General features: G+C 39.4%; 1 protein-coding gene across 1 annotated transcript; it reads right to left on the reverse strand.

Moving 5' to 3' along the window:
- Positions 1-3,273: 3,273 nt before the first annotated feature.
- fam78ab (family with sequence similarity 78 member Ab) lies at positions 3,274-11,625 on the reverse strand. Its single transcript, XM_043239186.1, has 2 exons — positions 10,441-11,625; positions 3,274-5,942 (listed from the first exon to the last, which is right to left on the reverse strand). Exons 1-2 carry the CDS (start codon positions 10,731-10,733, stop codon positions 5,417-5,419), a joined length of 819 nt encoding a protein of 272 aa, XP_043095121.1. The 5' UTR covers positions 10,734-11,625; the 3' UTR covers positions 3,274-5,416.
- Between the last annotated feature and the right edge of the window lie 711 nt (positions 11,626-12,336).

Consider the following 12,336-nt stretch of genomic DNA (forward strand, 5'->3'; position numbering starts at 1 on the left):
AAATAAATCATGGCATAATTAAGGAAATATTTAAATATTACGGCTGATTAATAAAATATAGTGAAATTCATTCATTTGCATTACTGAATGAATGAGTGAAACCAGTGAAAGCATAAGTCAATCTTAGTGAAATTTATTTATACTTGAAATACTACTGTTAAGCACAGACCTGTCACTTATAATGTCATCTGTCACTTATAACTGACTCTGGTGTTATTTAACAAGCACAGGGCAGTAGGTCATTTGTAGTATTTAACCGAGAACAGGTGGATCCTGCAGCAGATTCACTGAGGATGATGATGATGATGATGATGATGAAGATGCACCTCAATAATCCTGCCCTTGTTTTCCATCATCTCTGTAAATCCCTGTCGATAATAAGAGTCAGATCCAGGAAAACAAGATTAAGTTTTATTAATGTCAGGCCGTTCTGATGTGAGTTTCTCAGTTATCACAGTCCAACTTTATGGTTTCCTCAAAGAGAATATCAGAGACACAAAGCACAGTATCGGTGGAATCACTCGCATTGGGCTCAAAACTGTGGGTCTCATCCAGTTATTTTCGTACAAAACAGCTTGTTTAACTGATATTAAAAAAATTGTTGCATCTTGCCACATTATTTAAATGTGTTCATCTTAATTATAAACAAACTGGTTCATAGTGCTATCGGTTTTACCTTACGACACGCTATTCTTTTCGGAGCCAGTGGTAAATTTTATGGGTATAGCTTCCGGTCTCATCCGCGTCCAGCTGTACAAAATGGTTCGTTTTGCTGTTTGATATTGAATATTGGTGTGTCCTAATTCCATATATTGAATCCTATATGGAATTTCTCTGTAATCAAGGCTTCGATGGCCTCAACAACTTTATTCGGACCAACACTGGGTACGGCTCCATGTCGAATAGTCAAGAAGACGGGCACCTCAAGAGTCAGCCTCGATGCTGGCAGGAAGTCCAGGTGTCAGGGGTGTTCATAAAACATGTATATATAAGTCATCTTCCGTAAGAGGGTGCAAAACTGTAAATCCTAAATGTAAATTACAAGCCATTTTCTTACTTTCCAGTCTTTTCTAAGCGTTGTGTATATTTATATTTTGAAATTCCATATATTATACTAACGTATTATACTGTAGTGCAAACAGTTTCTCAGTTTACATTGTTATTCTCCTCGTTATTTACCTGTAGCTTCTAACGAACCAGACGTTTATCCATAGGCTTCTGCGTTCAGGAAAATGGTGGAAAGACTAATTAATCAGTCGTAGACTAGTTCTGCCTTGGAAGAATAAGGTGTGTGTGTGTGTGTGTGTGTGTGTGTGTGTGTGTGTGTGTGTGTGTGTGTGTGAGTGTGTGAGACCTGAGTCACAATGAGCAAATTTTCAAAAATTAGTTATTTTTAATTTCAAATTCTCCATTTCATAATGTATGATTTGTTGGAATTGGTCAAAAAAAAAAAATGACTGGGCACCTGTTTAAAGTCAGCAACCTCAATTCTGAGAAAAGTCAAGCCAAAGTTTTATAAAGGTCCCAAAGCAAAGTCACGCATGCAAACAAAAGCAGTACAACAAATATAAGAAAGAGCAAATAACAAATAATGCATTAACTTTCACAATTTACATCTAAACAAAAGCACTCAAGTAAGAATCTTCCTCTACGGCCCCGTTACTGTACCATATACATATATATGTCATATAATATTTTACATTGTTATATTTGCATTAACATTCATTTAAATTTAACATCAAAATATAATTGCTTATTATATGCACACATTTATCAAATAAATAGCAGCAGAAGCCTTCATCTCTTAAACGCTCTCGCAGTGAGCTCAAAGACGTCAGTTTGCTCACAGCTCATTGGTCCAGCTGTCATTAGCGTATGTTACCATTACAGTGAATCTTCTTCAATCTGAAAAACAAAGAGGTCGCTGAAACCACACTCAAATAGACATCAAAACCAGCTTCAACTGATCCTTTGTTACCGGGTTTGAGAGGCACCGTGTGTCGAGCTCATTGTCCTCTGACCTTTCACTACATCAGTATGCGTTGACCAGCATCGTCCTCTAGTTCCTCAGGTATTAGAAGAGGTTTTGAGTGTCTGGCGTCTGTCTATATTATTATCTTACAGATTATAGTACGTGTTTATAGATTGAGACAGGTGCGGTGTAAATATAGCAGTGAATGCAGACGAACGCGCCCGCAGCTCTGAGAGCGTCTGCTTCTTCAGTCACTGTCTAGTTCGTATTTTGATCTTGTTTGCAGATGATCGGAGTTCGGGTGTCTGGAGATCAATCCCATCGTGCCACTGGAGTGTCTGCGTCTGGGATTGAGTCTGTTAATCTCTCGGCTGCTTTGTTTAAGCCTCGTCTTCATCCACGGATAACGGGATAATACGCTCCATTATCAAGCGCTCTTAAATCCACTGGAGACTGTGAGGAAACCGTCTGCAGATCATCTGCTTACAGTGAGAATACGGCAAGATCCTTGTGACTCTAATGAATCACTTCAAATGCATTTGCACTATTAAAGTTGGTTAATGTTTCTGAAAGAGGTCTCTTTTTCAGCACACTAGGGTGGCATTTATTCGATCAAAAGTACAGTAAAAACAGCTAAATATTATTACAGTTTCAAACCACTGTTTTCTTATTTGACTATACTGTAAAATATCATTTATTCTTGTCATCAAACCTAAATTTCATTATTCCAGTCTTCATCATCACATGATCTTTTAGATCTTTTCGTTTTAATATGCTGATTTGCTGCTTAAGAAACAATATTTTAGTGGTAACCATAATGTTTTATTTCTTAGGGTTCACAGACAAATAGAAAGTTTGAAAGAACACTATTTATTTAAAATAGAAATCTTTCGTATCATTGTAAAATATATTTACGATCAATTTAACGCCTTGATGAATAAAGGTATTATTCTTTTACCCCTGAAAATAAATACCATTGCACAACAGCATCATTTAATATCCTTAAAGTAACGTGAACTATTTAGGTTTTTCAATAAAAATATAGCTTTCGCGCTTAATGACACTTAATGATTAAAAAATAGCATGATAAATCTCTCTCGTTCATGCTGTTGTGTTTACGTGCTCTCGGTGGTTGTAGACGTCTTTATAACTCTTGTATCTCTCACTGGTTTCATCAGAGTATTATTAATATTTATATAATAATAAATATTCATATTTGACCTTTAAGCACATAAAAGATGAAAAACAAACAAAATGCAGCAGAGTCACATTCACACTGAATCAAAGACAAGAGACTGTGCTGAATCTCACAGTTTTATTGTATTCTTCATGAAAAATTCAGCTGTCTTTGAACGTTTCGTTCTCACAATGTGCATCTTCACAGTTTGAAATGTTTCCCACGTCTGTTTTTCAAGTATTATTGTCAAGCTATAAAACGGCCCGAAATCCCATCGTACCTTCTGAAAAGAGAAAGCGAAAAACGAGTCTGACGCCTCACGCACACACACACACACACACACTCGCTCTCTCTCGCACACACTCCCAGTATAAACATGTTGCTAATGGAGCTGCAGGGATTCAGTGTTACTATTTCATATCCAGAACTAAATGATTGGAGGATTTATTATGAATTTATTGTCTGTAAGATGTCGTAATGTGTCTGTTCACAGCAGGATGTGAGAGTTTTGACTTGAACACAAACATTTAATTTTGATCTGGTGATAAATAAAAGTCTGCCGGAAGTATATCAGAAGTCTGAACTAAAGTTCTTCGGTAATGTTGTGTATACGCGTCCAAACACACACACACACACACCTGCAGACTCGCATCACGTGAGCAGATCAAACACACAAGATTAACTTAAGCGTCTGATGAAATGAAACACACACGAGTCTCTGGCCGTCCAGCGCTGATGAAGATGGACGTAAAGCTCAGTGTCAGTCGTGGTGTTGGATCCTTGTGCGCGTATAAATGCTGGTCAGCGTTTGACTGAATCACATCAACGCTCATCTGTCCGTCAACACAATCACATCTCAGTGTAATAAGGCCTTCGATGGGTCAATAACACATGGCATCAGGAAGCGCTGAAGTGCATTTTATCTTGAGTTGCAGAATGGATAAAAATTGTGCTTAATTGTCATTTGCACGAATGTCAAGCAGATCCGCCTTCAAATGTTCAACACTGCAATGCAAAAAAATATATTATAAAAACGCGTTATTTACACACTACTGGTCAAAAGTTTGGAACGTATTGAGATTTTTCAAAGAAGTCTCTTCTGCTCACCAAGTCTGCATTTATTTTTAAAAATACAGGAAAAACTGTGAAATATTAACGTTTAGAATAGTTGTTTTTATTTGATAAAATAAAATTTGACTTGTTAAAATGTAATTTATTGCTGTGAAAAAGCTGACTTGTCAGCATTACTGTCAGCCGTTAGTGTCTTTCATTAATATTAATCTTCAGCGTCACGGGATCCTTCAGAAATCTGTATTCTAATTATATTCTAAACACTTATGATTATTATCAGTAGTTTTGTAGAAAACCATGATACATCTTTTTTCAGGATTCACACATGAATAGAAAGTAAAGAAAACAGCATTTATTTGAAACAGAAATTGTCTCTTTTATTAAATAAAAGTATTAATTTCTTCCCTTTTTCACACATTAAACAGTTGCTTTTTTATTGCATTTGCGATCAAATAAATGCAGCCTTGGTGAGCAGCTCTTTCAAAAAATGCTAAAAATCATTTCCAACTTTTGAGGTACGTTACGCTCATATCTGTAGCACTGCCATGAAAATAACGTCTAGTTCTTGTGCAGAATTGTGGCCTGGACACGTGCTTTCTCAACGCGTTCGTTCGGGAACAACACGTTTCTCCCTTCAGCTTCTGCTGATGGTGTTTGATTTGAGGAGCAGATCGATTTGAGAGCAGATGCAGCGTTCAGTGCCCCTGTCGCCGCACACACGCGTCTCATTCAAACACCGGGAGAAGGGATGGTTTTTGCGCATTCGCTCTATCGATTGGCCACGACGTCTTGACACTGACTGACACGGCAAACTCACATGTAGTAGAAAAGATATATATTTTTGGACTCTCGGCTCTTGTAAAACACACTGGAAGTGGCTGGTTGACAGAAAACTAAAACACTGAAGCTCCTGCTGAAAACACTGAATGCATAATGACCGTGTCCTCGTTTGGTTGGGCGTGCGGCGGTCATCGCGGTCCCGTTAGACCGCGACTAACTGGGACACATCCAGTGCAAATCTACAGACAGGTAGAACGCGCGAGGTTTACTGCATTTCACTTGGTTTAAGGCGAAACGTTTGCAGTGGAAGCAATGTAAACTTAAGGCAGCGTGAACGCTCTTTCCGAGACGCAGTATTCCCAACTTTGTCTTTTTGCAGCGGCGTTTAGCACAGTGATTCCTGACCGGTTTTGGTCTCAGTGTTTGGGAGGGATGACCACCACCGGCTCGCCCGTCCGCGGACGCCACATCAGCACCTGAGCGTCGTTGGCGTTGGGTTTGACCATGGCGTTGGGCGGGATGGCTTCGTTCTTGCCCAGCACCTGCGGCTGCTCCTGGGAGATGGGCTCGCAAAGCCTGGCTCTCTGTCCCAGCGGCTTGTCCGGATCCACCTCGATGTGCAGACGCATGCGCCAGCGCACCGTCTGCAGCACCAGGATCTCGCCGGACGCCTGGTTGATGGCCACCAGCCAGGTGGTGAAGCTCTGGTCCCTCCAGATGCTGCTGAGCATGGGCACGTTGCTGTCGCTCACCGGGACGCCCCACGTCACGCTGGGGTAGAAGTTGTCGTTCATGCTGACGGTGAACTTGGTGTCCTTCTTGGTGGGACCCACGATGGTGCAGGTCTCGGTGGTGTTGCCGTACCAGGGGTAGTTGACGCCGTCTGAGTCGCTGATGGCTTGGATTTTTCCTTCTCTGAGGTCTGGCAGCTCCCAGCTGGACCTGCGGGAGACACCGGAGGATGAGAGCGTGAAAACGTGAGGGGCTCGGGTCGAATGAAGCGCGGTGACTCTAGAGAAACCAGAACACTGGTTGCCAAGGGCGAGAGATGCTTTTTATTCCAGCACTTAGAGGAAGTTAAACATAGAACTGGGGATGTGAGTCTGAGCGTCCATCAAAAGAGACCTCTGATAAAGAACAAACACGCACATCTCTTTCGGCTCCAGCGACCACCAGCATCATCATCTGACTCATGCGGCACATCTCTGCCCTCGTGAAAATGAAGTGCACTTCACTGTATTGAATGTGCACTTGTAGTGTACTTCAGATCTTAAAGCTATATTTGTACAAATCTGTTTTTGCATTTAGCATGATAATAATGAAATAAAGGTCCACTTAAACAGGGCACTTTCATGACTTTCTTAACACGCTTGAATATACATAATGCCAAATTAAAGGTTTAAAGTACATTTACACATAGTGTCGAGATTGAATTAGATTTTATTTTTTGCTTTCATGCTAATTTTGTTATTTTTTGTAATATTTATTCGGTTTTGTTTTCAAATGTCTATATACAGTAGTATACTGCGTTCAGTGAGGTGACATTATTGCACAAACCTATCAACCTTCACCTTAGAAGTGTTTAAGTATTAACAAATAATCCTGAACATAATATAAATAAACCCTAAAGCTTGATTATTTCCACAGACCCCAGCAATATTACGGACATGTTAAATATCATTGTAATAATACGTGTCTATATTACGAAGCAATTACATTTTAAAGCATTACATTTTAAGTATTGTACCATATGATTTAAAATGTCCACACAAAAGGTGGATAGTTACACTTCAACAAAGAGACATTAAAATAAAATTAAATTCACTGAATTGCGGCTTCGTAATTACAAATGTGTAATTACAAATATATTTACCTACATGACATACATACATACTAGTTTAAATAAAAATGACATTAAAGTATGCTTTAGGTTATCAAAAATGTTTTCTTTTGTCTTCCATTTGTATTTTCACAGCATGCAAAGGATGTATGATTTTATAAATGAACTGCCTTTTTTCGAAACTTCCCACTGCGCTGACGTCTGCTTCAAACACTACAATGCATGTGATAACATTTGTTAATTCTAATTACTCTTCAACAGCAATGCTATTGAGCTTCCACAAAAAAAACTGAAGTTCAAAGACAGTTCTAAAGATGGCTGCCCGCTTGTTGAGATGATGCATAAAATCTACAGAATTATAAAATTACGCATAAAACTGGATCACAAAGCACTCTAAAGTTCTGCATTTAATATAAATTTAAACTAGAATACATTTAATTGCAATTACCATGCATTTAAGTGCCTGACTACATTACATTCAGTTACCACCTAAGTGTATTATTTTGGAAGTACTCTTTATAAAAGTGTGCTAAAGTGTACTTCCTTTTTTCACAAGGGTATAGTTAGTGTATAATTAGTTCACCTAAAAAAGAAAGTTCCGTCATCATTTACTCCATTTTTTCCAAGGCTGTAATGCGGCTATTTGGATGAGATTTGACATCTGTGATAATAATGATATAAACTGCATGTGTGCAACACACAAAGCCTGATATATGACGCGTCATGTGAACTACGATCTGCTTCATTGTTTGTCAGTTTCTGAACGCCTCGTGTAAATGAGCAGCGTGAATATAACATCTTCTTGCGCGTGACAGTCACGCCTATCTAAAGTGTCATGGCGGCGAGCTGACGATCACAGATGTCTGATTAGTGTGATCTGTGCCTTTAAGCAGTGAAGGCAGCGATGCTGAGAGCACCGGCGCTCTCAATGACCTTCACCGTACAGCAGAATCAGCACAGACGAGGGTGACGGCGGGACAAACCGCAGAGCTGCTAGCCTATCGATTCCCTGATGCAGGAAAACCGTGACCTTTCTCCCAGAACTCACGCATCAGCAGCGGAGCATCATGGGAAAGAGCCACATGACATGAACACACGAGGGGCTTTGATTATCATCAGGGGAATAAGAATAGAAACCCTTCAAGTGTGTGAGTGCCTGAGTTTATGCTGTGTGCACCCAAATGCCCTCATGAAATACTGCTCAGTATTCATATTAACTAATGTCTAATGTCAGGTTTTTGGGAAGGTTTATTATGTTGACATGTCCTCAAAAACTTTAATATAATGAATGTAATATCCAGCTTACTCAACTTTCTTTTTTCCTTTGATGTATGAAGCTTTTATGTTTGACTGGAATATCTTTTCATCAGATATATCAGATATTCATTTAATGGCTTATATAGATCAAAACATACATGTTTAGTTATCTACTTGAAATACATGCATATGAAAGTCAAACTTACTATAAAGGGGTTAATATCACGTAGTTTATAATCACACATAACTGCTGGTATTTTGCATAGCTGTATAGGTATGTTAGATTTATTAAACGGCACGATTCACTGACAACATCAGATCTTTCTGGAACGAAACGACTCACTTTAATGCCAATGGAAACAACCACCGTTGACTAACATGTGGTTTTCGTCTCAAAAAAACATTGGTTTAGCTCAATGCATCACAGGAAACATCTCAAACAATACAAAGTTCACCTCTGAAAATGAACCATTTAAGGCAAGATACAGGCAAAAGTCTAGTTAAAAGTATTTTATCTTTTTGCATAATTTAGCTTCAGTCCATATAAGTTTCTCTTAAATACACCAAATTTAATTCTGAAGTGTTTTATTGAGGGGTTTGTTCATACTATATCATTCTCACTGATTTATATTATAAGATTTTACTCCTGAACTCATGAACACGTGAATATATATTTGTTTTCTGTCTCTTGACAGTATTTTCTGGTTTATAGAGTGATACAAATTTTTTTAATTAGGAAAATTAGTGCATATTTCATTAGATAATCACTCATTTACATATAAAAGCATAACATTTCAGAAGACCTTAATGCACTGATTAATCAACCAGGGGGCAATATGGTGAGATATATTAGCTAACATTTTTACATTATTTGCCTGGTCCGTCTTGCCTTAAATGTACACTTCGCTTGGGCCTTGATGTAAAATAATAATCTGGAATTAAATCTTAACGTGGCTGACATTCATATTATCATGAGATATGAGCAGAACACACACAGTTCAGACGGTAAAGAGAGAACGTGACTCAAAAAATACTAGATATGAGAGTGTTTTCCTGTTTCCTGAGTGTGTGAGTGTTCGAAAGGACCAACGTTATCAGGCCAGAACAGCAGCTGAAATATCATTCAGGAGCATTATCAGGCAATTCTGTGAGCGTGTTTGAACATAAAGATCCTTCAGACGGACTCGGGTTCGCTGAAATGTCCAAAACTGGTGTAGAAACAATTTTTGCTCAGAAATTGATAGTAAATTACACAAATAATTTGTATAAAGACTGGGATGGCATTTTCCTGTACATGTAGCTTAAAATGGAAATAGCTAATGGAAAATTGCAGAGAAAGCTGTTCCCATGCAGTGATATCTGCAGTAAATGTATACGTGTCACTTTATTGCAGTTGTAAGTAAAATGCAAAGACTTGTTGTTAAGGATATGATGTCACAGACTTACAAAGGAAGTGAAACTTATGATTATAAAATGAAGTATTAATGTTTCAACGGCTGCTTTCGCAAGTTTGACATCAGTCTTTCCGACGTTTATTTTAAACGCACCTTCATTTCTGTGCTTGTTTTCAGGAATATGCAGAGGCTGGGCATGTGAAGCCTCCAGATATCTTGAGACACTAAAGGGTTTATTTTTTGTTTGATACAGGAAATAGGGCAAAGTGTAGTCTCTTCAACAGGAAGTAGGACAAGTGAAACCTCAAACGGTATGCAGGCTATGTAATGTCACCTCACGCACATATATGATCAAATGAGCACACAATCACAATCAGCGGGTTTAAGACCGTCCTACATGCACACGTGTCCGATTGTCATATTGGTTTGGCTTTAACGTTTAGATATTGGGACTTTTGATTGTGTTCTACATATCTGAGCTTCTCAAATGATCTAAACAGGTTCAATTTGCGCATTTGTGCAATGCACCAATAAAGACAGAAGGCTTTCTGACTGCTTGATTGCTGATAATAAACTGTGATTGTTATTATCATTTTTGGTTACGCTGTCTTTGTTACGCTGAAATTATATAATTAAATACTGAAGTGCAATTAATGCACGATACACTTAAGGTTTGAATTGGAGTTAGCCACAAGTCATTCTGCATTATTTACTGTTGCTATTATAGTTTGTGCATGCAACATGTGTGACATTAACAATATTTTCTGTCATTTCCTACTTAACCATTTACCAAAGCTTAAACTAAGAGGTCCTACAGCTGTTGTTTCAACAGTACTCGTGTAGTAAAATGCCATTATCTGTGTACATCGCATAAATTCATATCACGCTGAGCTGTAAAAGGCAGAAGGTGTGATGTAAAGCATTTGCGCTGTGTGTCAGATGTACTTACATCCCTTTGGATCCGTATTTGTTGTAAAACTCCATGTGGTTGCACGCCTGGATCCAGCCGATCGTCCAGCTCTCTTTACCGGCCACCGGCGGCACAAGTACCCTGGCGGACGCGCGGAAATGCGGCGTGCGGTAGCGCAGCACAACGCTGGAGGACTCGTCGATGCTGGTGGGGTTCGAGTCGATGGAGGAGTTCACCTCCAGAACCATGATACTGTCCCGGAAACTCTTGGGTTTGCATCTGATGCTCTGAATACAGCCCATCACAACCAGCACGAGCGGCCAGCAGAACATCAACCCTCAGAAGAACGCGCACTACACACACTGACCCTCGGAATAACGCACGCTATACCCGCTGTCCCTCAGAAGAACGCACGCTATACCCTCTGTCCCTCAGAAGAACGCACACTATACGCTGTCCCTCAGAAGAAAGCACACTACACACTGAACCTCTGAGGAACGCACGCCAGACGCTGTCTCTCTGAATAACGCACACTACCGTCCCTCAGAAGACATTAAACGACGCGTCGCGGTGTCGCGTCAGGACTAGATAAAACGCGTCCTATTAACAAAAGCATCGCGTTATTCTGTTGAAGATTGAAATAAAACAAAAGAAAATAAATAAAAACAACGTTCGTCAACTTTCCGTCATTGGCGGACCGTTATAACGCTCCGTTCACACATAACGTTCTCCAGTCATCGTCAAACGGGAATTTCCGCGTCATAACTCTCACAACATCGCTTCTTTTAGATTAAAATAAATAGGTTAAATCCATCCGCTCAGAATAATGCTGGCATTTTGTACGCAAAAAAAGAGAGATCTTCAACTACAAGCGCGCGAAATAGCTATGCACGCGTTGGGTATCGAAAGTAACGCTGGAAAAGTGATTTTCCGCGAAGAATATTTACATTCCGTGAGTTTGTCCTTGAGGTTCAGTTGGAGGAAGCTCACTTTCTTGTGCACTTATGAGTAGTCGATCCGTCTCAGCATCAGGTGAACTTCACCAACCCCACGTGAATAAACATGAGAGGTGAATAAAACAGTCCGGCTGTCACGAACACACATGATGTGATGAACAGCCCATCATTGCTCGTCTCTCTTCATCAGTTATAATCCATCCTCATCCTAGCGCCGCCGCTGCGCTCAGCCTCCGTCCCGCAGCGCTGTGCGCGTCACCGCATCAGCTGCAGATGCTCTACTGCGAGCGGCCTTGGCGTCACTTCCGCTCCCCAGTGAGCGCATTATGGGGCGTGTAGTTCCAAAACTATAGAATACCCTTAAAGGGACTTTGATAGTTTTGCTGAAAAGCGCGAGTGGAGAAAAAAACTATGTGATATATTTAGTGTTGGGAATGTTACTATTTAAAATCCTACAATTTTAAATCCTAATGTAAGTAGTGTAACTTTTTTAATTCCTTTTGTAATGTAAATGATTACATGTGATTAGTTTCTGATTGCTTTTCTAAAAGGTCTAATGTTAATCAATGTCTAATGTCTAACTGTTAATCATTTTTAATAGTTCAGGCAGGGTTACAGGGTAACCCGAGGTCTGGACCTTAGTATTTTCCCAATAACAGAAGTTGTATATATACAGTTATATTAACTCTGCTTTGGTGCTGCAAGGATAAAAAGTAAAGATAACAAGTCATCTGAGATATCTCAACGGTAGAGGTGTGCGATATATAGTTTGTGATAACATGATCGAGTTTCTGCAAAAAAAAAATACATCGATTACAAATGGGATATAGATTTTTTTACAACAGCTCAATATACAAAAGGTTAATTAATAGACTTACGTGGACACGACATTGCCTGTTTTTGCTATTTCACCGACAAAAAGCATTCTCTGTGTCTCTGAGCAACACGGCGTGTCGTTCCTGAACGAATCAACCGTTTA

This window comes from Puntigrus tetrazona, chromosome 5 (assembly GCF_018831695.1).
Source record: "Puntigrus tetrazona isolate hp1 chromosome 5, ASM1883169v1, whole genome shotgun sequence".
Classification (NCBI taxonomy): domain Eukaryota; kingdom Metazoa; phylum Chordata; class Actinopteri; order Cypriniformes; family Cyprinidae; genus Puntigrus; species Puntigrus tetrazona.

Coding starts and splice junctions, on each gene's coding strand:
- fam78ab (XM_043239186.1), bottom strand. CDS start 10,733: ATGTTCTGCTGGCCGCTCGTGCTGGTTGTGATGGGCTGTATTCAGAGC. Junction 5,943..10,440: donor AAATACGGATCCAAAGGGAT/GTAAGTACATCT, acceptor TGTCTCCCGCAG/GTCCAGCTGGGAGCTGCCAG.